This window comes from Argentina silus (assembly GCF_951799395.1).
Source record: "Argentina silus genome assembly, chromosome: X".
Classification (NCBI taxonomy): domain Eukaryota; kingdom Metazoa; phylum Chordata; class Actinopteri; order Argentiniformes; family Argentinidae; genus Argentina; species Argentina silus.
Genome location: NC_139653.1, coordinates 19,979,847 through 20,004,327, shown reverse-complemented (window position 1 = coordinate 20,004,327; position 24,481 = coordinate 19,979,847). Strand labels below are relative to the sequence as shown.

The 24,481-nt window shown below is 41.1% G+C and overlaps 1 protein-coding gene across 1 annotated transcript in view; it reads left to right on the top strand.

Moving 5' to 3' along the window:
* Positions 1–313: 313 nt before the first annotated feature.
* The window catches only part of ptk7b (protein tyrosine kinase 7b), an 81,758-nt gene continuing 57,590 nt past the window's right edge, over positions 314–24,481 (top strand). The window contains exon 1 of the mRNA XM_083696142.1: positions 314–861. Coding sequence (XP_083552268.1) covers positions 741–861 — 121 coding nt within the window. The 5' untranslated portion in view covers positions 314–740. The remainder of the gene's footprint in view (positions 862–24,481) is intronic.

Below are 24,481 nucleotides of genomic sequence, written 5' to 3'. Positions count from 1 at the left end.
TGCCACATTGTAGCCCACACATTCTTCATGGCAATCAATCTGGCTCAAAATGCATATCTCAAGATTTGAAGAGGGGAATTATACCTGGGTTCCTGAACGTCCTTGGTGGCGAAATAGCCATACATGTAAATCTTACTTTAAACTTCTTTCCGCCAGAGGGTAGCAGTATTGTATTCTTTATTCAAATCATGCATTAATATACCGGAAGCGCCGGCAATGGAAGTGAAAGAGCGAGAGGGGACCCCAGAGCGAGAGCAGCAGTGGCTTCGCTTGCGCTAGGGAAAGGGAGAACGAAAGAGGCGAGTTCCAGGCACCGTCACCGAAGAGCGAGTCTCGCAGTGGTTCAGGACTGAACTAGTCTAGTGGTTGATTGGGGTCTAGGGAAACGGTTCTGAAAGTAATGGGGAGTGAGAAATCAATAGGCAGGTTTGGAATTTTGGCTTGACATTTGCTGAACATTTCTTTTACAGACCCATATGGAATAGCAAACTCTACAAATTCCACCAACTCTTCCGTACATTATTGCCAAGGCCGTAGTGATTGGGCGCCACATGTTTTCTCTCTTTCCCAGATAGGTGAATACTGTGGGTTGTCATACTCTACCTTCTACCCGACCAACACAGGTTGTGCTTTTATGCGTAGACGTTGACGTGCGAGCTCGAGCTCTTCTCTCACTCCCTTTCGTTGCCACGGTCTCGCTTTGCTTGTTGCACACCGGGAAGATTGTACCTTGTACAATCATGGAACTATCAGCGAAGAATACAAGACAGCGGTGGGAAGGCAGTAAAAACTCTACGGTGACCAACAACAGAATGCCACAAGCTGCAACCCTAATTTCAATTGTCATCCTTTGCATGAGAGGTAGGCAAAACTCGCACATATACACTAACAGACTGGTCTTGGAAACTGATTTTTCAGATTTTTCATGACACTCCTTTGCCTATCAAACTTTTCTTTCAGTCATCATTGTTGTAAACAAGTTGAAAGAAAAGCTGAAATGTTGAGGGTCATATTCAGGTCAAAACATTGATGAAGACTCATACACCTAGCATTGCAGTTTTTATTATGCAACATTGTATCAAAACAGGTTGGAAGTGTTACTGAGAGGGTGGGACAGGTAGTTAGTGAAGAAAATGTAGCGTTTCTCTACTGATGGAAAAATCGGCCTACTGATTGGATTGGTATTCCCTGTTATAAAAATATTGCTAAGTTTTTCAGGTTTGAATTGATGATTGTTGCAGTATACACTGAAGAAGGCCATCCTCATGTATGCACTAGCCCATACTTTATTGCTCCAGCAAACATAGCCATCTGATTATCATATTCATAAGCTCTCTTGTTTGCATTTTTGTAGGTCTGTTTCAGCCAATGTCATGCTTTTCTTAGCTTCAGTCATGTGCATGGGGAAGAGCTTTGGGTGCCTGCCATTGAAATGTATACGAAAAGGGAAGAAACTTGAACCCCTCCAACCTTCTTTAAGACTCTGAAGTTCATAACCTCTGAAAAGTGTTACAAAGCCAAGAAAAATCTTAAGTCAAGCCATTGATCCTTCCGAGTTTGTGAAAAGGAATGTTCTTATCCTGCCAATGATCTGGCCCATTAACTCTTTGCTCATGTCATATCTAGGCCACTTTCATTTAGTCTCTGTATATCAGGTGAGATTAAATGTAGTTGGTCATATATCATGTGTAGTAGTATCCTGGTGTAGTAGTTGCTTACAATATTTCCCTCTGCATAAGTCGATGTCTATGTAAACCCCCTCTCGTTGGAGCTCACCTTAGGATGAATGTGTCCTCTGTGTTTACGCTGGGGTAGTAGCTGGGTGCACTGAGCCTCTGAAGGAAACTGCTGCCTGTAGAGAGATGAATAGACCAAAGCCAGGTACAGTCATGACCAGGTCACATTCTGACACGCTTTAGAAAATTCCCCTTATCCACATTGCTAAGGAAGTCACACGAAGATACAAAACACAACATCTGATTTCAACTAGGGAAAACACATGATACACTACTGGTGTTAATAACATATCGCAACCACTGTCTCTTAATATCAGTGTTTCTTCTAGTAACCATTAAGGTATACTTTTTGGGGATTGTGGAAAGTGTTTATAATGAGATAATAGATTAATTAATTATTCTGTTTTTTGTTGTTGTTTTTTAAATCAGTGTTTGAATCAGTTATAGACCATTATAGCCTGTTTTATCATCACTTTGGTAAGGGAGTACCAAAAGGGGGCTTGCTCTAATATTCTGTACTCTGTGTTACTCTGTGCATGCATCTATTACTCTGTGCACTAAATCTATTTAGACTTGGCTTCCCCTGTGCAGAAGGGATGATCACACACTTCTAACAAACTACAAACATGATACCCTAATGTGAAGTGTTACCAATGTTGTTTTTTGTTTGCATCAAAGTGGAATGCTCTATATGCCTCCAGTTATTTATGTAGGTCTCTGTATTTGTAACTGCAACACCATGGAATCCAAACTAAGTGCTCCATTATGTATGTATGTATGTATGTATGTATGTATGTATGTATGTATGTATGTAGCCAGCTAATGTATGTATATGTATAGTGCCCTCCATAAATATTGGAAAGAGGAAGCATTTTGTCTTCTTTTAGCTCTATACTCCAACAGTGTGGATTTGCAATCAAACAATTACTATGGGGTTAAAATAGAGATTCCCAGCTTTAATTCAATGTTTTTTTCTTTCAGATTGTTTTCACCATTTAGAAATGACATCCTTTTTTAAACATACTCCCCCTATTTAAGGGCTCCAAAAATCATATAATGTCCAAATAAAGCACTCGGGTTTAGTATTTGATTGACAATCCTTTGCATGCAATAACTGCCTGAAGTCTGCAACCCTTAAGTTCCATCTTCAGCAAATTAAATGCATGTTCAATTGGATTTAAATCTGGAGATTGACTTGGCCACTCTAGAACGTTTCACTTTTTGGCCCTGAAAAACTCCCTAGTAATCTGGCAATCCGGTTTCTGCTGCTAACTAGCGGTTTACACCTTGCAGTGTAGCCTCTGTAGTTCTGCTGGTGAAGTCTTCTGCGGATGGTAGTCTCTGACACATTCACGCCTACCTCATGGAGAGTGTTCCTGATCTGTGGGACAGTCGTTCTGAAAAAAGAAAACATTTAAAGATGAGAATCTGTACTTTGACCTCATAGTAATTGTTTGATTTCAAATCCAAACTGTTGCAGTATAGAGCTAAAAGAAGACAATACTTCCTTTTTCCAATCCTTATGGAGGGCACTGTACTTTTTAGAATATCTGTTTTTGCCATTCCAGGCTTTCATTTAGATTATTATTATCTTGATCTTGTTTCCATTTGTAGTTGAAAAGTGAAGTGCTCTTGACGCAGCACTCTCTCGCAGATGAAAGCCACTTCTGAAGTTAAACATCCATAATGTAAATCTAGCGTATGCCCCCCAGAGCCAATGTTAGTGTAGATATTTTTCTTCCCTCTCCCTGTGTGTTTTTATTTCCCTTTTTTTCATGAAAGACAGCTTCATCTGAGAACCTCTCCACAAACCTGGAATATTTATTTCAGAAGATAAGTGTAGTTGGAGTTCAGTGGCTGAGATGGATTTGAGTGTTAAGTTACCATCCTCACAAGCAGTTCCTCCCAGGCCTCTCTTTGATCTCTTAACGAATGCAAATGGTATGGCCAGAGAGGATCTGTATTTCAGACCACTCATGCAACAGTTTTTCCTCCCTCCCTCATTTGAAGATATATATATAGTACTACAGCAGTGCAATTTTAATCAGTGCAAGTTTTTTATGACATGAACATTTTTTTGTTTTCTAATTGTTAAACATGATAAAACTGACTGGCTTTGTAAACAATTGGTGTATATGGTCAAATGTTTAAAAAAGTGATGCTTCTCTCATGGAATGGCAGTCCATTACTACAAATAGGTCATAGAAATCAAGTGCTATTTGCATTTAAAAATGCTCCTTTTGCTCCTTTGTTTATGTTTTTGTTGTTAGTCCACTCTTTGATGGCATGTACATCTAGAAAAGTGTGGTTTTGAAAGAAAGTGCATTACCATAACAAGCAACAATGAATTTCGACAGTACAAGGGACTGTACTGTCCCTCAACAAAGGCATTCCATCAACAAAGGCATATGTTTGTCCTGCCACAGGGTTGTATACAGGATACAGGCATGGTCGTTGCAGCAGAAGGAAATCATGAAAACCATATATGTGGAAGTTCCGTGGTTTCCAATGAGGTGGTTACACTGTCATGATTAGAGGATCCACTGAGTAATCTACTCCAGAACATTGGTACTGTATCAGGTTCTGGGTCTGGCATCTGAGTTTGAGTGGATGTGAGGAGTGGGTCTTGAGTTGGGTTTCTTTGTGATTTGGTCGCTTGCTCACATACAACTGCTTCATGTTCTAACTTATATATGCCTAATGGCCTTCTCCTTCTCCATCAGCTTGTAAAATAGATTAATAAAATAGGGTTAGGGTTAGGGAAAATTATCAGTTAGGCCCTGGCCACTATGCTATCCGTTAATTACGGATTAAGCCAATGTTTTCTCTATGGGAGTCATTGACGGACAAAAGAGATGACAGGGGTCTGTCTGTTTTATATATTTTGGCAGTTTTTTTACGGACAAACAAAGTTAGAAGGAGTTGAACTTTCCAAAATCCGTTTGTCCATTTAGCCAATTAGGAGTAATTGTTCAGTTGCTAGGTTGTTTCAAAAGTCACGGCCAAATTCCATGGATCAAATCAGATCGTATGAAATCACTGAGACATTTTTGTCCATATTCTCTATACAATACCAAACACTGCACACATACATGATGAAACTAACTGTATTATTACGTGAGTGACTGTGGTTCCCTAATGTTTTCTCTGGCAACATTTTGTTTGATATTGTCACAAGAGATTATCATGACTACATGCTGTAAGGCGAACTACATTGTATAGTTGTCACAATATGCAGAGGTCTGTGGCCTAAAGTGTTCCATAGTTTTTCCTTTGGTGGAAGATGTAGTAGGCCTAGCAGAGGGAGTCATGTGTTACCTCTGAATATCAGAGATCTCATGCAAAATAAACAACCATTTTCAGTGAAAAATCCCTAATGGATTGAGAATGGTAACTGAGCAGTTCCATGTACAAGGACCCATGAGGATCAAAAAGTGAAATTCATCAGAGAATGTCAATTGAAAGCTCAGAGTTTATGCTTTTGGGAAATTGAGTCAGAAATACATTTTAAGCAAAGGCTTTGACTTCTGGTCAAACTGGAAAAGTGTCTAAGAAAACATCTACTAGAAAAAGTATTTAAAGGTGTTTAGAAAAATATCAAACCTCATTTAAAGTATAGACAACTAATATCAACACTTATTTAATTTTTAGGAAATTGTTTGGCTTCTGTAAAATTAAGAATCATTGCCCAGTCTCCGGGTCATTTTGTTACCAAAAACACTTAAGTGTAAGATATTTAAAAATGTCTCTGCCTTATGAGGAGCGAGGATAATGAAAGTTAACAAAAGTAAGAAGTATAGGTAGACCTATACTTGTGTTTTTACTCATCGATTTAGTTGATGAATTAATAAGTCATTAAAATGGAACCAAATCGTTAACAGAATGATCAAATCGGTAAGGGAATTACTGAAATTTAATTGGCTACATTCACTTATTGTACACGTTGTACAGAACCGAAAAAGGTTCTTTGGCTGTTCCTATGGGAGAACCCTGTTGGGTTCCATGTAGAATGCTTTTGGGTTTTGAACCCTTTTCACAGAGGGTTCTACATGGAACCCAAAAGGGTTCTACAGTGACAGCCAGGAAAAAAAACTGTGGTAAATCATACAGTAGTAGTTAAAAACCACTGCACCAATATCCTCACCAAACACTGCATCAAAATCCTCATCTCATGCTCCATTAAATAGAGAATTCATTGTTTTTGAGTACAGTGGGGAAACCAAAGCCAGCAAATCACACAAATATGGAGCGCAACTTCCATTCCATTCGCAACCTCCATGAAAGAGCACACTGACACATATGGTGTGGTGTCCCTAAGACAGATTCTTAGGATCCTTCCCACACTGGTTGCAAACAATAAATAACTTAGCCTCTGAAAAATGGGTTATCTCTGCAAACTAGGAGCAGATTAGGTGTCTTTACGTGTGTCTACACATGACATAGGCCTATGTATTTTATTTTTTTCCATATACGTTTTTGCTGCCAAATATGTAGGTTATTTTCTTTGGGTATAATGAAGAAAAATACACTAAAAACTACAAATGTCATTGATTCAAAGGCAGATTCATATTTCTTGTGTTTTGTGAGTTTTTATCAATTTCCCTTTTTATTGTTATATAAGTTGATAAAATAATACATTATTACCCTAATGAGCCTTTTGTATATTTCTACCTTTGTTTCCCTAATTTAGCTACATCATCATGAACAGAAAGACATTAATATCCAGAAATTATGCATTTCTGTAGGGCACCCATTTAGTCATTCTGTTACCATCATTCTGTTACATCTGTCCATCTATCCATTTCAACAACCAAAAGAGATATTTTCAAACTCAAGACTCTCATATGATAGCTAATACCCCACTCTTTCTGCAGACATATTTGAATCTTAATCGGGTAAACGTGGTTACATAAAACAAATAAGTCAGATTTTAGGGTTCCATTACCAGACTTTGAAGCAGCAGTTCTTAAAGTAAATGTGTTTTTGTGTTTTTTTTCAGAATTGTTAGATGTAGTCCTTGTGCATAGAGTTGTATATTTAGTTAAATTTGTATATATATATTTTTTTTTAAACATGTATTTTTGTTTGGCATACGTTTGAAAGCGAAAAAGTCTCAGGGTCATTCCGTTACCGTGGAATTACCCAACTACATCCCAGGAAGTTGTGAAGCTGCATGTGAGAGGGTTACATTGTGTTCTGCCTACCTAAACTTTACATCAGCCAACAGAACTTCTCAACACTTTCCTCTCTCTCTGTTTGCCAAGCTTCAGCAGTGACTGCCTTGCCCTTTCTGGTTAATTACCTGAAAACGTTTACCTGTACCTAATGGAATTTACTTGAATTTGGAGCTGTAATCCCTCTCTTACACACAGATGGTATAGATTTACACCCACTCCATCACAGATCGACCAAATATGCCACTGAACTCTTCTCTTGGATATTTTCACACACTTGGGGGGTCAGATAAGTTTTCTATACTGTGCTGGCATCCCTGGACCAGAACCTTGTCTAGGAGCCTTTTCCTCCTCCACCCAGGGACACTACTGAAAGAACAAAGGGAGAAACCAAAAAAGAGAAGTACAACCATATCAAGTTACAATTTCATTTCTGTATTGACGTATTTATACAATTTGTTCATTGGAGTCATTTTGAAGTCATGGATCAGAAGTGTGCCAAAAAACAACTGGGACTGTTCCTCGTCAGCCTGAGGGTTGAGATCAGAGAGGGAGAGAAAGAGGAAGGAGAAGACTGTGGAGGGGATCAAAACCCTGTTTCCAGTTTGGAGTGATTGTGGCGTCATTGAACACATTAGCTCACATTTCTTATTGCTGCATATGATTGTGAGAGCAGTTCATAGTGTTGGGCAACTGCTGCCTTAGTGTGTAGTGTGACGGCCGCCGGGGTGTGCGGGCGCGTCACGGACCCAAACACAGTGTAAGCAGAGAGGTCCACACCAGAATTATAATCAAAGATATTTATTCGGTTAGCGGGGAGAGGGAAATGATAGAGAGAGGGTGGGGGTGAGAAGGCGTCGTGTCGTGAAGATAGCAGGGGGGTTCGGTACACGGTGGGTGGTCCTCTTACGTTCCAGGTCGGGGCGGCAGCGGGGTAGTCAGACAGGCGAAGGTTGGCAACGTAGCGGGCTCTCCTATGGTCAGGGGTCATACACTGGACAATGGTGACTTGGCTTATTCTCTCTCTCATCAACTGCTCCTTGGTTCGCCGTAGCAACTCCTCCCCACTGGGTGCTCCGTGGGCTACTTTTGTACCGTCTCTGCTGCTCCTGCTGATGCCCTTCACCTGTGCCTTGATGGGCAGGAACTCCATGTATGGGCATACGGTGATTATCTCCACGGGTTGCAGCTGTGGCCCCTTGGGGCGCAGGAACTCCATACATGGTCCTGCCAAAGACAACACGGGGCAAGAGAGGGACAGCAGAAACAGCAGAGACAAAGCGAGGCGAGATATATACTCCATTTACCACCGTCCCACACTCGCGCATGGGCTTAGGCACGGGCCGGGCGCCACAGTAGCTAGTTGGCAGGGCCTCTGTCTGTGCCATACTGATGTGTGCAAGAAGGCGGAATCTTCCTTAACTGGGGCAGGAAAATTACCAGGCATAATGACCAATGCCTTGTGTTGGTTATGTGTGATCAATAAAGCCAGACCAGCAGGGGACTCAGGCAATGTTGTTTGCTTAATTCCCAATGGTCCATATACTGTGTGTGTGTGTGTGTGTGTGTGTGTGTGTGTGTGTTGCTCTGTGTGTGCATGTGCTGGACCAGGTCCTATTGTGGTTGAATGTCTCTCTCCATTCCAGGCCCTGGTTGGCTGATAACCATGTCTGGCAGGAGCTCAAGCCTGTCCCCCTGGCCTGGTGCACATTGACACTGAACAGACTCATTCCCCAGGGCTCTGCCTGGGACACTGCCAGTGCTATCTCACGTCTCGGGAAGCATATAATCAGCCCCCCGTCCCACCACCACCACCCCCACCACAATATATACCTCCATGGCAGACTCAATGATGTCCTCTGTTTTATAAGTAGATCTACTCCTGTAAATCTTACTTGACTCCATGGTTAGCTCAAGTGAGATTTTTGCCAGGGAACATTTGTAATGTACACTTCCCACATGTATGCTTTTATAACGCAGACGTTGCATATGGGGCTATGTAGCACATTGCATGCCAGACGCCCAATTCATTGACTAGAGTGCAGATGAGGGTTGTAAAACCAATAACTTTACTTGATCTTTGAGATCAAACAATGTGGGGATTCAGGTGCATTGGCTTGCTCTTTCTGACTTAAACATGGCTCTTGCCATCTAGATTATCACTACTCACTGTCTATACTAGCTTGTGTTTTTACTTACAGTAATACCCTGCAGGTAGATTATACTTAAACCGCTGTAAATCCATCACATTAGACCTTCTCCCTACAGATCAGGTGTGAGGCCAGGGTTAGCAGAGCTTGGCTTGGAAGTGAAATAAAATCCACGGTGCCAAAGCATGTGTGATGCCGTCTCTGCATTCAAATGCAGCAGATTAAAACACACAGAATGCTTAATTTGGCCTCACCTAGTGTGAATGGAGGAGGGAGAAAAAAGAGTCTAGCATGCCATTGCATAATCTCAGTCATTAACTCCCTCTGTCCCATGGCTGAATGAACTCATCGTAGCAACCAGCTCGAGGCATGGCTGACATGAAGAAGCTCTCAATCTGCACTCTGCTCCTCCTCCTTGACACCTGTGTGTTTAAAGCGGAATTTTACCCTTTAATCCAGTGGAATTGTTGTTTTCATTATTCAATAGTAGACACATTCACAAATTAAAATGATCTCTGTCAAGATATCTTGCTTTGAATGCCCTGATCAGACCTGATGTTCCAATTGCCCATTTGAGTAAATTCCTACAATTCCCAAGATTCCCCTCTCCCTCCCACACAAAGTCATTCTGTTGAGCAGTGCTAGAGCTAGCGTGTGCTGCTCTCTGGGGATCACTGGCAGAGTAGAGCAGGGTCAGAGTGCCAAAAGTCTTGTCTGACGTATTTTAACAAGGTATGAGACTTTTTAAAGAAGTAAATACAGACCTCACTTTTTCGATAGATATGATGCAACTGCACACGAAATGATGATAGTTCAAGACGGTAATATTATGGATTAACTGTAAATACACATGAAAATGGATTTCAGGTAAACCTCCCCTTTAAGCAGAGTGTAAAGTGCATTGAAGAATGGGGAGGATCGTGACCGATGTTTGATCTAAAGATGAATGGGCTTGGTGTGTACTGCTAGCATGGAAGATCTAGAGAGAATATTTATCCTCTAGTATGTAGTTCTTCTGTCCTATCTGTACATATTGATATAATTTAGTACATTTGTCAACTTTGTGTTTTATTTGTTTGTGATGTCTGGCTGGCTATCCTCCAGTGTTGTGTCTGCACTGTCTATAACTGTGTGTGGAGCAGGACTCACAGGCCCTGGCAGAGGCTGAGCTGTCCCTATGACAGCCTGCGGTAACCCTCTGTCACAGTCCAAGGCTCAGTCCCAGCCCCCCACACTGAAACTGGAGCTGAGGATTACTCTATAGAGTCTAATAGATGGAGTGTACAGCATGACTCAAGCCTGGTTTCTGCTTGGCACAGAGTGCATGTCAATGTTTACAGCTTCCTGGTGCTCTTGAATCCACACTCACACATACATATTGGACCAGAACCAAAAGCCACAGTACTTCTAGTGTTCTCCCAGACTTTGGAAAAGCACGATTGCAGCTTCTGAGCAACTCCTTGCAGAGAGGAATTGAGAAAAATCTATATTTTACTATCTTAGAAGTTTGTAGTTTCAAAAGGTGCTTTTGTGCATCTTTGGCAGGAGGAAAATGAATTAGAATTGTAGATTCTGGAAAAGGCCAACTGTTATGTGTTTTTATATATGCTGCTTTAATATCTTGAAGTGAGAAATGTTTTAGGAGCCACAATTATATTATTTTAAAGTGAAGCAAACAAACATGCTGTCTCTCTCAATTGATTCAGAATCAAATCATACTGAGATCTTGAATTTCCATCAGCAACAAACAACAAAAAAGTTTAGGTTAGGTTCCTTTTTTTTTTTTTTTTTTTTTTTTTTACTTTTGAGTTTTTATTTCAGTTTCAGCAACTTACACAATCATATCCACAATTTTGTCTTCAGCTTTTTTTTCAATCTTTTAGCTGTACATTTTAAGAAATATAAATTTAAAAAAATAAAATAATTAAAAAGGGGGTGGGAGGGATTGTGTGTGAATGAGTGTAATTGTATGGGTGTGTGTGTGTGCATAGACAGATGAGATGAGTTGGGGAGACAAAGATACATGTATGAATCGGAGTGTGTGGAAGGATTCACTGTATTAATATAGCCATGGAAGGGCTCCACCTTTTAATAAATATATCTTTTTGGAGCCTCAAAGAGTATGTGATTTGTTCCATCTGGTAAATTTCCCATACTTTCTCAGTCCACATGTTGTAAGTTGGAGGGTCAGGTTTTAACCACATTATTGTAATGCATTTAATTGCTCCCGTTAGTCATATTTGTAAAAGATATTTTTTAGCTCTTCCATCAATGCCTTCTGGTATTACTCCCAGTAGTGCCACCTTTGGATCTAATGTGAAATCTTGGTGGAATACTACTTTAAGGGCATCAAACACTTCCTCCCAAAATGTTCTTAATTTAGGGCATGACCAAAATACGTGGGTATGGTTGCCAATTTGTGTACAATTTCTCCAACATTTATTTGAGTGTGTTGGACCCATTTTAGCCACTATTTCTGGAGTCCGAAAAAATCTTGCAATCACCTTCCATTTGAATTCCCTCCATGTATTTGAATTGGTTACTAAATGTGCTTCGGTGCATATTTCTTCCCATATGTCCTGTGTTATGTCTGTGTTCATTTCAGTTTCCCATCTCCCTTTTATCTGTAGTGTATTATTCAAATTCATGCATAAAAATATTTGGTAACAATTACATATAACTTTCTTATCCCTGTTCGCAGTTTTATCAATAACTCTTCAATTGGAGTGGCTCCAAGACTTTATCCCATTCTTTATGCTTTGTTAAAAAGTTTCTTAATTGTAAATATCTGAAAAAGTCTGTGTTAGGAAGCATAAATTCCTCTCTTAACTGTTCAAATGATTTAAGGCTGCCATCCTTATGGAGTTGGTGTAGATTAGTGAGCCCATGTTCCGACCAATTTCTAAACCCTGCATCTATCTGTGAGGGTACAAAATCCTTGATGAATCCAATATTGGTTAGTGCTGAAATGACTTTAGGTAATCCAAATGATGATTTTATTTTCCTCCAAATGTTTAGTGTGACTCTGGTCCATTCACTCATTTGAGATTCTCTTAAGGGGACATCTAGGAAAGGCAAGGCCTGTAGGGGCCTCAAACATAAGCTCTTTTCAATGTTGAGCCAGCGTGTATATGAAGAATCTTGAATATGAAGAATCTTGAATCCATGTTGTTAAAGGTTTTAACTGTGCAGCCCAAAAATAACATCTTAGATTTGGGAGTTTGAGCCCTCCATGTGGTTTAGATAGCTGCAATGTTTTCAGTCTGATTCTTGGGCGCTTTCCCTGCCATATACATTTTGAAATGAGCCTGTCTAATTTATCAAATGTGCATTTAGGGATATCAATAGGTAACATCTGAAATGGATAGAGAAGCCTAGGCAGCACATTCATGCGTACACTCTCAGTACGGCCTAGCAGAGACATTGACCAACGGTCCAAATCTTTACTGATATTTTGGATTATGCTTTTTGTAATTCGCATCATATAATTTTTCTAGCAACAAGGGGATTTGGATACCAAGATATTTAATTATTTAATGCCATCTTCAGGCCATTTAACTTAACCACTCTGGAGTTTGACCGTTTGTGAAATTCTACCACCTATATCCATAGCCATCATTTATCGACATTGACTTTATACCCCGAGAAGTAGCCATATGTGGAAATAAAATCCTTTAAGTGTGGGATTGTTGTTGAAGGTTTAGAAAGGTATAAAAGCATCTGCATACAATGATAATTTATGTGTTTCTTCGTTTATTGTCAATCCCTTTATGTTATTGTTGTCTCTAATGAGCTGTGCTATCAATACTGATATCGAACAGCAGGGGGGACAAAGGGCAACCCTGTCTGCAGCCACGTTCTAGCGTAAATCGGTCTGACAAAAACCCGTTCACCTTAACAGCAGCTTGTGGATTAGAATACAGTGTTTGTATCCACTTTATGAAATTGGGGCAAAATTGGAATCGTTTCAGTGTTTGAAATAAGTATTGCCAAAATACTCGATCGAATGCCTTCTGGGCGTCAAGGGATAATATCATTGCTTCCTCCTCCTTGACTTTTGGATGAGTCATTAAATTTAGTAATCTTCTGATATCGTCCCCGTAGTATCTCCCTGTTATAAACCCGGTCTGATCGGGATGAATAATTTCTGTGATAATTCAGCAGTGATACCCATCCGGTCCAGGACTTTTATTGTTTTTCAGTGTAGAGATTACCTGTTGTATTTCCCATTCCCCAATTGGTTCATCCAACTCTTTTGCCATAGGCTCTGATAACTCTTTTAATTTGATGTCTTTCAAAAAGTGTGCCAATTCTTTATCATCTGTGCAAGTGTCTGTGTTTTTGTAAAGGGATTTATAAAACTCTGCAAAGGACACTGAAATTTCATCAGGTTTTGTGAGTGTTGAATTATCCGACTTTAATTTCTGTATTATATTCAATGATTGCTGTTTTTTGAGTCTTAATGCTAACAATCTACTTGCCCTGTTACCATTTTCGTAATATTTTTGATTGGTAAACCTTAAGTTGCCCTCAATCTTTTCGGTGATTAGCTCTTTCACACTCGTAAATGAGATAATGCGACCTCTAATGTATGCCTTAGCGCAGTCCCATAGAATGAGAGGTGATATTTCAGGTGAGACATTCGTATCTAATTAATAATTTAGTTCAGTTGTTACAAATGTGGTAAATTCCTTATAGTTTAAAAGTGATGCATTTAATCTCCATTGTTTGATTGTTGGCCTGTGACCTATGTCCCATGATAGTGCAAGAGGCGCATGATCAGATATAGTAATTGGTCAAATCTTTATGTCTTCTATTCTGTGTAGCTCTGCTTTGGGGGTAAAAAAAATAATCAATTCTAGAATAAGATGAATGTCTATGTGAATAAAAAGTAAAGTCTCTACCTTTAGGGAATCTACTTCTCCAAACGTCCACTAACCCTGATTCCATCGATAGGTGTTTAAGTGTCCTACTCATTCTAGAAGAAGGAGTTTTTGAGGTAGGTTGTCTATCCATATGCTGGGACATACCACAGTTGAAGTCCCCTCCCAGCAGTAGAATACCAGAGCTGTGCTGTAGTACTGTCTTAATGACTAAACTAATGAAGTCCCCTCCCAGCAGTAGAATACCAGAGCTGTGCTGTAGTACTGTCTTAATGACTAAACTAATGAAGCCAGGCTCATCCTCATTTGGAGCATATATGTTCATGAGGGAGACTTGTATTCCATCAATAGATCCATTCACCAGAATAAATCTGCCCTCAGAGTCCTTGTGGACTGTAGTTGGTGCAAAATTACCCTGTCTATGTATCAACATAGATACTCCTCTCTTTCAACCTGATTGGTGTGATGAGTAAAATACTTTGTCTGTTTTTTAGTTTCCTATTTCTGATAGGTGGGTCTCCTGCAAAAACGCTATCTGACAGCTGGCTCTTTTTAACTGATTATGGATTTTCTTCCTCTTTATAGGACTATGAAGACCTTTGACATTGTAGCTTATAACCTTAAGTGATCCCATAACTCAGAATTAGGAAGAATATTAATTTTGCCCTTGAGTAAGGTGATGGAAAGGCAAATGTAGAGGAGAAAGTTGAGAGTGGAGCGTAGTCTACAGTATCTATGTGTGTGACTATATGAGTGTGGATGAATGGATATATGAATGTAAATATTTGCAGTAAGTATGGGTGGATAATGTGGGGGAGTTGGGGTGCATGAACAAAGAAAAAAAAAAAGAATAAAAAAACATAGAGTTGGATAAACTATAAACTCATTCAACATGAGTGTCCGGTCAGTCCTTTGGGACAAGGTCCCAGGCTGCAAGTCAGAACAGGCAGCTGTGCGTACAGTCTTTGAAAGTGCTCGCCTTTGCTTGGATATGAAACCAAACAGAACAACTGAGGTTATTAGTTAGCATCCCAGGCTCCCGCAGAACCTCGAAATAAAACATGGAAAAGATAACGACACCTTAACCTTAATGTCTAAATTATCAAAGTAATTATATATCATATATAAATCTTCTTTATAAAGTTATCGATGGTGTTCATGTGTCATTCATGTGTGATAAGGATACGTCCGTCTAAGATGTTGGGATGATCTTTTTCTTCACATAGTCCATGGCTTTGGTAGCACCCACAAACTCCTTCTCCTCGTTGTTGTGGGAGATGCGGAATCTGGCAGGGAAGAGTATTCCATAACGGACTCCTTGTCTTCCTCGAAGTATCTTCCTGACGTCCGTGAAGGCCGCTATGGCTCTAGCAACGTTGCCGGTGTAGTCCGGGAATATAGCGATTGGATTGCCGTTGTAGTTGAGTTGACCACCACAGTCACAAGCTTTCCTCAGGATGTTCATGGCGTCTCCATCATTGTGCCATTTTGCGATGATTACCCGTGGCTTGTCTCCTGGTCTTCTCTGTGTCAGGCTGCGGTGTGAGCGCTCGATCCGTACATCTTTGTCCATCCGAAACACTTCCCTAACAAGTTTAGAAACTGCCGTGGGAGAGCTCGATCCTGGCTGCTCAGCAACCCCCATGATCCGAATGTTACCTCTCCTCATCCTTCCCTCTATGTCCTCGCACTTTTCTTTTAAATCTTCCACTTTCTTCTTGAGGTCTGTTGTAGTGGTTTGTACCGCCACTACTTCGTCCGACCATGTTGACAGTCCTTCCTCAACGGCTTTTACATTAGCTTTCACGTCATCAATTTCTGTGCTAATTGCGGTTGTATTGTTAGCAATTTCAGTTTTCACTGCCTTTATTTCCTGCCGTAACGCTTCAAAATCATCCGCTAAAGCACTCTTCAGCTCCTCCCTTATTACAGTGGATATGTCTTTCCTTAAGGAGGAGAGGATGTCAGCTTTGATTGATGCGATGTTCATGGTCGAGCTCACCGCGAGTTCAGGTGGGGGTTGATGGAGGTCATCTGAACTCTTGTTCGATGATGTGTTGGGCCTCGTGGTGGGCGCACCGTCGTATTTGTATTTTCGCAGCTTTGACGCCATTCACGTCGATTTTACTGACCTTTAACTACACGTTGGTTTATTAACGATAGTTTTTGAGCGTTTTACGTGCGATTTAAAATGTAAATGTCGTTTAAATATGAAATTAGTAAGGATTCTGCAGGAGCTCTGAAAATTGCGTCTTACTTTATTGCCGCTCACTAGTGCCCCCCGTTAGGTTGTGTTTTGATGACGAGATGAATGGAATGGGAATGCATGCAGAGAAAGGACTGCCTGGGGAATCTGGGAAGGTTTCACAGAATGACTTTCACAGGGTGACTGTGACTACTCACACCTAGTGTAATAGCCAGCTCCATCTCAGTCTGTCAGCCTGCTAGTTTAAAAAAGATTCAGTGACATACAGTGCTTTTGACAATTTCACAACTTTCTCTACCTACAGACGGATGAGTTACGACTCAGAAGCTGCAGGACTTTTTTTCAGAACAGAATCCCTAGTCGACACCTTAACTTCTGCCAGAACAGCAGCAACTTAACACACTGCTCTGTAATTGGCCTCTAACAGCCAGGCTGATCATTGTATGGATTTATTTATGGGAAGACAATCCCACTGCAGCTCTGCTGACCTGTGGTCTGTGGCCTTACAGTGTTTAGTGATTACATGTCTCCTTCCCTGCCTGCCTCTACACACGGCAACATTAGCACATAATGTCCAGCGTTGTCTCGTGTCAGTGGGCAGTAATTACAGGAGCGGAGAGGGAGCTCATTACAGGGAGCATATAATTCCTCCCGCCACTTTAATTATGTTAATTAAACAAACCAACCAAACCTCCTTGTCTGATCTTGGCCTTTCCCTCCCTGCTCTGCTTCACACACCCTCTCTTTCTCCCTTCCCTTCTCTGGATTATTTCTGGCTATGTCTATACCCTCTTTCTCAATCTCTCCCTGTGTTTTGTGTTCATCTCAACCTCAATGTCCAACTTGATTTCTTCTGACAGAGGAACCGTGCAGCAGAGGAGGAATATTTTAGATTTTTTGTGAGGATCTTTTTTTTATTTATTTTTTTAAACAACAACTCAATACTGAGCGTTTGGAGGTGGTTCTTCTAATGTGAGCTGAATTGGCCCTGTGTTCTGTCTGTTATTAGAGTCAGCAGGATCAGTCTGTTTTTCTACGGTTGCCTCTCCAAAAACATCCTCCATCTCCTAGTCTTTATTGACATTGTGGAGCCTCTCTCCTCACTGGGCTCTGCTCTGTGGAGGATTTGGACTGGCTGCCCAGGCTTGGTCTGAAAGGGTCTGGTCCAACAACCGCTGGTTCTGATGGTGTCTCGGCTCCCACAGCAGGAGGTAAAGCCAAGGATCAGCCTCTCATCCATATCCTGCCCTCACCAGTACTACTGAGAGGTCAAAGGTGAACCATGTCAACATGCTTCTTGTTTGCTCTATATGATCACTCCTCTCCTTTCATTCCCTGTGCTGGTGGTGAACCTCTGTCCCAGAGGACAGACACACAATGGCCAGTTTCATGCAGGTGCAGGTTAATGCAGCCTTGTTGATCAGGGAGCGCAGGCCTTTGTTTTCTCTCCTTATCTGCTACAGTGATGACAGATTGAAAAGCCAATGTCAGAGTTTTGTCTAATAGACAATAGTTAAACTCCGCCTTGTGCCAAACAGCAGAGGAAATTGATGTTTTGTTGTGTTCTTTTCCTATTGATGTTGCATCAGTGAGTGATTAGCTCTACAGCCTGGCCCATGTGCTGCAGATTTCACCACTGTCCCTGACAGGAACAGGAACCGGAACCAGACCTGAGGTCTCATTACAACGTGTCTGTGACACAGTGGGGCATGGCAGGGGCTGACCCCCCGGTTACTGTGTGTTTGGGGACCCAGTCTGTGTGTGGTCACAAACCCGGCTGCGGTATCCCTAAGGATATAAGAGGCAGCCATGGTGGAAGAGGGCCTACAGCTGTTTCGCTGTTGCCTTCCTGTGTAGCAGATGGAGCTCCAGTGTCTCCACACTGCACGGCTTCCTCCAGGGTTTTACTGCTCCTGCAGGGGGGACACAAGGTCACAGAACACTCTGACTGACAGCACACAATCTCAGGAATTCTGCTTATGTGTCCTGTTAACATGTGTATCTCTATGTCTCTTTGTCTGTAGTTCTCTGTCTGCCAGTGAGTTTATATGTGTGTGTGTGTGTGTGTGTGTGTGCGTGCATTTTTTTGAAGTGCATGTGTGCCTGTGTGTGTTTTGTTAGTCCTGGAGTGTGTCTTGCCTGACAGTGTTGGTGCAGGGGCAGACAATATGGTAGCCTTGGCTCCCTGTGTTTGCATTAGAAGTGGGTCACTATGGTACCCTGGAGTATAAATTGAAGTACATGCAATATCCCTCTAACACACATTCACTCTCTTATTCCTATCCTCCTCCTTCCAGCTCACTGTTTACGCATGGCTGGGGATTCCTTCTCATCATACAACTCTGAGCGAGTCCTCTGCTTGTCCTCCCCCTGTTCTCTAATATGTATTGAGAGGAAATATGAAGAACGAGGCATGGCAAGTGTATGGGTTGTTAATTTCAGGAAGCGCCCATGCCCCACACCTTCAGCAAAGTGCCAATGTTCTGAAATGTACTTTTTGCTGAACGAGAACTCAACCCTTAATGATGCATGTCTGCCAGCTGAGAAAGTATTATCCCTTGCAACACACACACACACACACACACACACACACACACACACAGGCTTTGAGGAGTAAAACATGTGATTTTTCAGTGATAGAGCGCTGTATTTCTGAATGTATCGTTTTTGTGTCATGACTTCACCAGAATGCTTTCATCTCTGGGTGGATGGTTTCCAGGCAGACATCTTACTCTGCTTTGTGTGGGCCCTCTTGTTCCATCATTTGAGGAAGAAAAGAAAAGGGGGAGTGAAAGAGTATACCCCTGCCTCCTCCACAACCCTGCATGTCCATCTTAAAATGAGGTCAGGTGACACATGAGCCCTGGGTGCATCTCTCTGTTCACAGGATGAGCCGCTCCCTGCCATCTCTCTGGCTCTCTCTCTCTCTCTGGCTCTCTCTCTCTCCCTCTCTCCCTCCCTTATGCTCTTTGAACATAGAGGTGCAGAATAACACGCTTGAAAATAGAGATAGGTACACTGTAGGAGCCAAAGGACTCAAGAACAGCAAGTGCCTCTCCCTTTGATGTTCTGCTGAGGATCTGTTCTGAAGGATGTTATGTTCCGATTGTACATGTCTTGAGTGACAATTACACACTGTTTAACCTCATAATTTCCCCCTTGAAAACAATAATGTGTTAAATTCAAGTAGAAGAAACTGGATGTTGAATAGTAATGATGATGTGTATTTATAGAATTACCCAACTCTGCTGCTTTTAGTGCATTTTCATGTGCTGTTGGAGTTTGACATTTCCTGTGAAATGCAGATTCTCTCTGATGGCTGATTAAGTACTGATAAGGGAAAACACCTTGGGGGAAGATGCAGCATATCTTCAATTTAGACAAGTAATTTAATTTTCAAAGCAACTTGCTTTTGATTTAATTACGTTAAGCGGCTTGCAGAACTTGATCTTTTTTTGTGTTTTCATGAAAGCATGGTGAAGTACAGATTAAGAGGCAGCTGGGTAGATTTTGATAATGCCTCGTGGAGGGTTTTCATGAACAACATGCAAGTGTTGCTATTCATAGACAACAAAGTTTCTCATTCCTTGATAAATGGTTGGTGTCCTGTATTTTTTTATTTTGTTTGATCTTTCCTGGCTCTGTTACCCTTTTAAAGTCTGCGGCTGTTGAAAAGGCATTAAACATGAGCATTTTCCCCAGTGGAAGGAAATGCTGAGAAATATTCACAGAATATGCTGAATATGGAAATGTAAGTCAAGCCACAGAACCGCCCCAGAGTTTCCCATAAGTTGTAGGCCCCAGTTATTACAGTTGGTTTCCCTTGGTAAACACAAACCAATTTATTTCAATAAATGTTTTTCTTTTGTTATTACCATTCAGAATTGTTATAACCAGGAAGTTCAAAGCCTTGTGTGCACTCACATTAGTATTATTTGTATTATAGTATTAGTTATTAGTTATTTTCTATTTGGTCAATTATTTAGTTCACTCTGGAAATATGTATTCCTTAAAGTGGCAATCTGGGATTCAAACTATAACAAAATGTTCTCCCCGCCACCTTATTTAATAAACAGCTGAGGGATGGGGTCGGAGAAATGCAACCACTCTCAAATACATATATGGAACTATGGATGCAAGGACTGACCACCATGCAAGGACTGACCATCCTGCCATAGCTGGCCACACTCAAAATGTTAAAACAGAAAGTTATGAGCTCAACCATGTGTGCTGAATCACAACGCAAATCAAATAGGGGAGATATATCAAATGTATTCATCCTCTGAAACCCACAATTCACCACTCAAAGATTAGTTACAATCATGGATTTATGTCTTAATGTCAGAGATGGACCTCTTCATCCGTGTCATGCTGCAGCTGGTAACCTGCAATAATCAAGCCAGTTTGGGCTGGAGAGAGTATATCAAAGTCACTTTTACTGCCATTGGCTTCCTGTTGCATTGCTTGTCCACTACAGAGTCTTGTGAAAGAGTAATTACAAAACCTACCACCTTCCATAATATGGATTATGCCTTTATATTCTGGCAAATGCTTATGAGACCTAAGGAGAGAGGCCTGGGATTAGCCCCAAAGTACACACGTTTCACAGCAGATGGCCTTAGCTTGATAAATTGTAAGGAAGTGAGATGTTTTGTGCCACTACAGCTTGAAGTGTGAGCTCTAAACAGAACTCTGCAAGGTTTAAAAGCCTGAAGAAGGATTATACGTAACAAAAGATCTATTTGTGCCATTCACAACCTTCAGCAGTAGTGGCAGCTGAAAAGGTTATCTTTTTTGAAAAACTGGTACCTGGATTGATTTTCCTGAGAAAAGCTTTTGGGTGGTACTGTAACTAACGGAGCATTTTCATCACAGCATAGCATGTACCAATGTGCTAATGCTTTTTATTGACTTTGATTTAGAATTGTTATGAATGTATATGTTTGTTTAACTCCATTTCCGCCACAGATATGACACTGCTATCTGTGCAGTGATCCCCTGATCATAATCTGACTTTCTGTGTGGATCTGACAGAGCTCAGAGATGAGCATGTTTACAGGGCCTTCCTACCAGAGCAGTGCTCTCCCTAACTATATGGTGGTCTTTGATCCCACTGTTAACACCACAACCCTGCTTTGTGGGAGGAGGTGGATGATGCGTATTTTGATCATGTTTTTATCAATAACAAAATAATTTTGGACAATTTATTATTCTCTGGCTCTCTATTGTGGATGAACCACCCCCTTTACAATCGACTTATTTACCTGAATTCTTATATCCTCACCAAGCCTCCTTATTTCCTTACCATTAATCATCATTTAGTAAGAATCTCCTGGACACTAATGCTGGTTAAACTAAACCTACTGCTAGATCCATTGCATAAATCACCATTTGTAAAGAAATTGAATGCAGAGGTCTGTTAATGCTCCTTTGCCCTAACAAGGAATTCAGCTAAGATCCATGTTTCTCTGCTGGAATTGCTAGATGAGCTCCTTCAATGTAATGTGCGAAGAGGTTTTATAGATGGGATTAATGCTACGCTTATATCTGTGGTAAAGCTAAATACATTTTTGAATCCTGTCATAGATTACTCAATATGATGAGTTTCCCTTCACAGCTGTTACACTGCAGTTCACTCCTCTTGTTTGTTGAGTTAATTATTCGCTTGCATCTTATGTAATTTGTTTCACATTCTGTGGTGTAGTTTGATATATATTAATATATAGGTGAACCCATATTTATAAAGTGTCTGTGTCCATGGACTTTCCATTGCCCTTAGGCCTTGCAAAGAGATACTTCTACAGACTTCTGTGGTATGTCTGATGTTCTTTCAAGCTTGGGCTGATTTTTGGTGGTGAGTTCTTGCGGTCATTCTTAGCTGTGTGGCGAGATGATTCGTAGCTCTCCTGGAAGACTTGCAAAACAGAACAAGTGGTTCTTGTTAGCAATGAGTTGGGAAAAAAGACTGTAATTACATTTGAGCCCATATGCTTTTCATTTGGCTGAAATCTTTTTTTATCTAGCTAATTTTAGCACTGCCAAAATACTCTGTGCAAGTCATAAGTGCCTATTTTTCAAGTTTTATGGGATACTGTATTTATCGAATAAATTCTTTATTGTTTTAAAGAAATCACAACTTGAACATCAATTTTCAGATAGCATTTCAGTTTACAAATACAAATTCTGAAGCCTGTCCTGTGATGGATTACAATTAGTATACCTACAAACATGGTTCTAAATGAATTATATTATGATTGGTTTTTGAAGTATCATCTTAATCATGTTCATTTCTACAGTACATTGTCTCATTAGGATACATTCTTTATATATCAGTCAGTTGTATGTGTTTTGCTCCTTGGTCTTCTAATGGCAGTCAATTGGTAGCAATATGAAATTTTCTCTAACTTTATATGTCAGGACAAGAGCGAGTGGCTTCGGGATCTGGAGCAATCGAAGGTATGTGGGGAGGCAGAAGCTCAAGTGTGCTGTTTCACTTGGCTGGGAGCCAGTGAATAACAGAACTGGGCTAATCCAAATGAAAAAGGCCCTCTTTAAAAACCTTTGCTTCCTCCACTTCAGGCCAGCCTGCAGATTTTCCTCTCTGCTTGTTTGTTTTAGAATGTAAGTTGTTGGTTGATTGAGACACTTAGATTTTTCAAGAGGGTGGACCTTGTATATGCTTGAGAGACAATGTGGAGGGAGGGAGAAAGAGAGTGAGAAGCAGAGAGAAAAGCACACAGGGAGAGTGAGATGAAGAGAAAGACAGTGGTGGATATGGAGTGTAAGAGAAGGCCAATGAAGACAGCCATGTTTCCTTGTTTATCCCCAGTGGTCTGTGAGAGGTAGACCTGTGTTTAATCAGGACTATGCTGAGAGGACAGCCTCCACATTCACTCCTACAGTCTGCTGGGATGGATAAGTGGGCCTTTGTGGCTCAAGATTAGGGAACATGTTGTGACCCTCCAGGCTCAGGGAGGGCTGAAACTCCTAGGCTGTGTAGCTAAGCTGACTCAGAGTCAAACGTGTCAGTCAGAGTTAGAGTTGTCTGATTTGAGGTCAGGGTATGTGTTCCAACCTTAGACTGAGTAACACTGAGGCTAATGTGACCTCCCACCTTCAGACAAGAATAATCTACTAGTTACAAGGTTGTTATCTGATAAACCCTACTATGTAATTTCACACAGGAAACTTCATCCAAACAGCCTTCAACCCTGTTGTATATTTAACAGGGATGAAACCCTAACAAATAGTCACTTTTTTCCAAACATTTACAGCTGCCCCCTTCTCTTTCTCCTGTTTATTCTGTTGGACTGTTGCAATTCAATGGTTTGTTGATAAATTGCAGAATATAAATGGATGCATTGTTTATTTCAGGCAACTCAAGTTTTGAAATGCTATCTCAACTGAAAATACAAAGCTTTAACAATCCAACAGTGTTGCCACATTGTCCATCCTTGGCTTGTATCTTTCCTCTCATCCTGTCTGTTTGTTTGTAGAAACTCAAACAAAGCCAACTTCACTGTGCATACCTTCCCATCAACTCGTTCACAGATTTATTCCTTCTTACAGTTAACTCACTGCAGACTTTTTAATCAGACAGAAAGAGTGGATGGGTTGCGTAGTGTTTACTTGTGATGTCACAAAAAACGATGCTGTAGCTCTGTCAATTTCAGTTTCTAGAATGTTTTAAAGATTTCTCTCCTTTTGTGAACCACTCTTCATGTACAGGCAACGTTTGGACCCAAGTATCACAGCATTTCAAAGCAAAAGTGAAGTTAGACAGAAGGCAGAAAAACAGGTTCTGAGTGATAAATAGCAGGCCTGGGTGGAAAGTGTCTCCTTTCGGACAGAGGATCCTGAAACATGAGCCAACCGCTGCCACAGCCAGCCTTTCAGTGGCTTGGAGTAACAACAGGGAGGGGAGGTGAGAGAGAGGCAGGGGAGGAGGGTAGACAGAGGGGCAAGGATATATGTTACAGGGGGATGCCCTGGGGTGAGTAGGAGGAGGGGCACAGGAGGTTTTGAAGGATTTAGTTAGGAGTTGTACTGAGACAGAAGTAAAGTGGCCCATTATTACTGACAGGCAACATACAGGCTAGCTTTATAATGATGCTCCGCACTTTGGGCTTCTGCCTTCTCTCTCTGTATGCCAGAGTTTAATGAACTGTGCTGCCAGGCAGAGGATGACCTTGTCTGCTGTGTGAGCTGGTGTCCATTGTTGTTTCTCTCTCTCTCTCTCTCATTCCTATGGGTGCAGTGTGAGTGTCAGGTGTTAAATAGGGTTGGAGACACACTCACAGTGGGGCACCCTGTGCCCGGCGTCAGTTTTCAC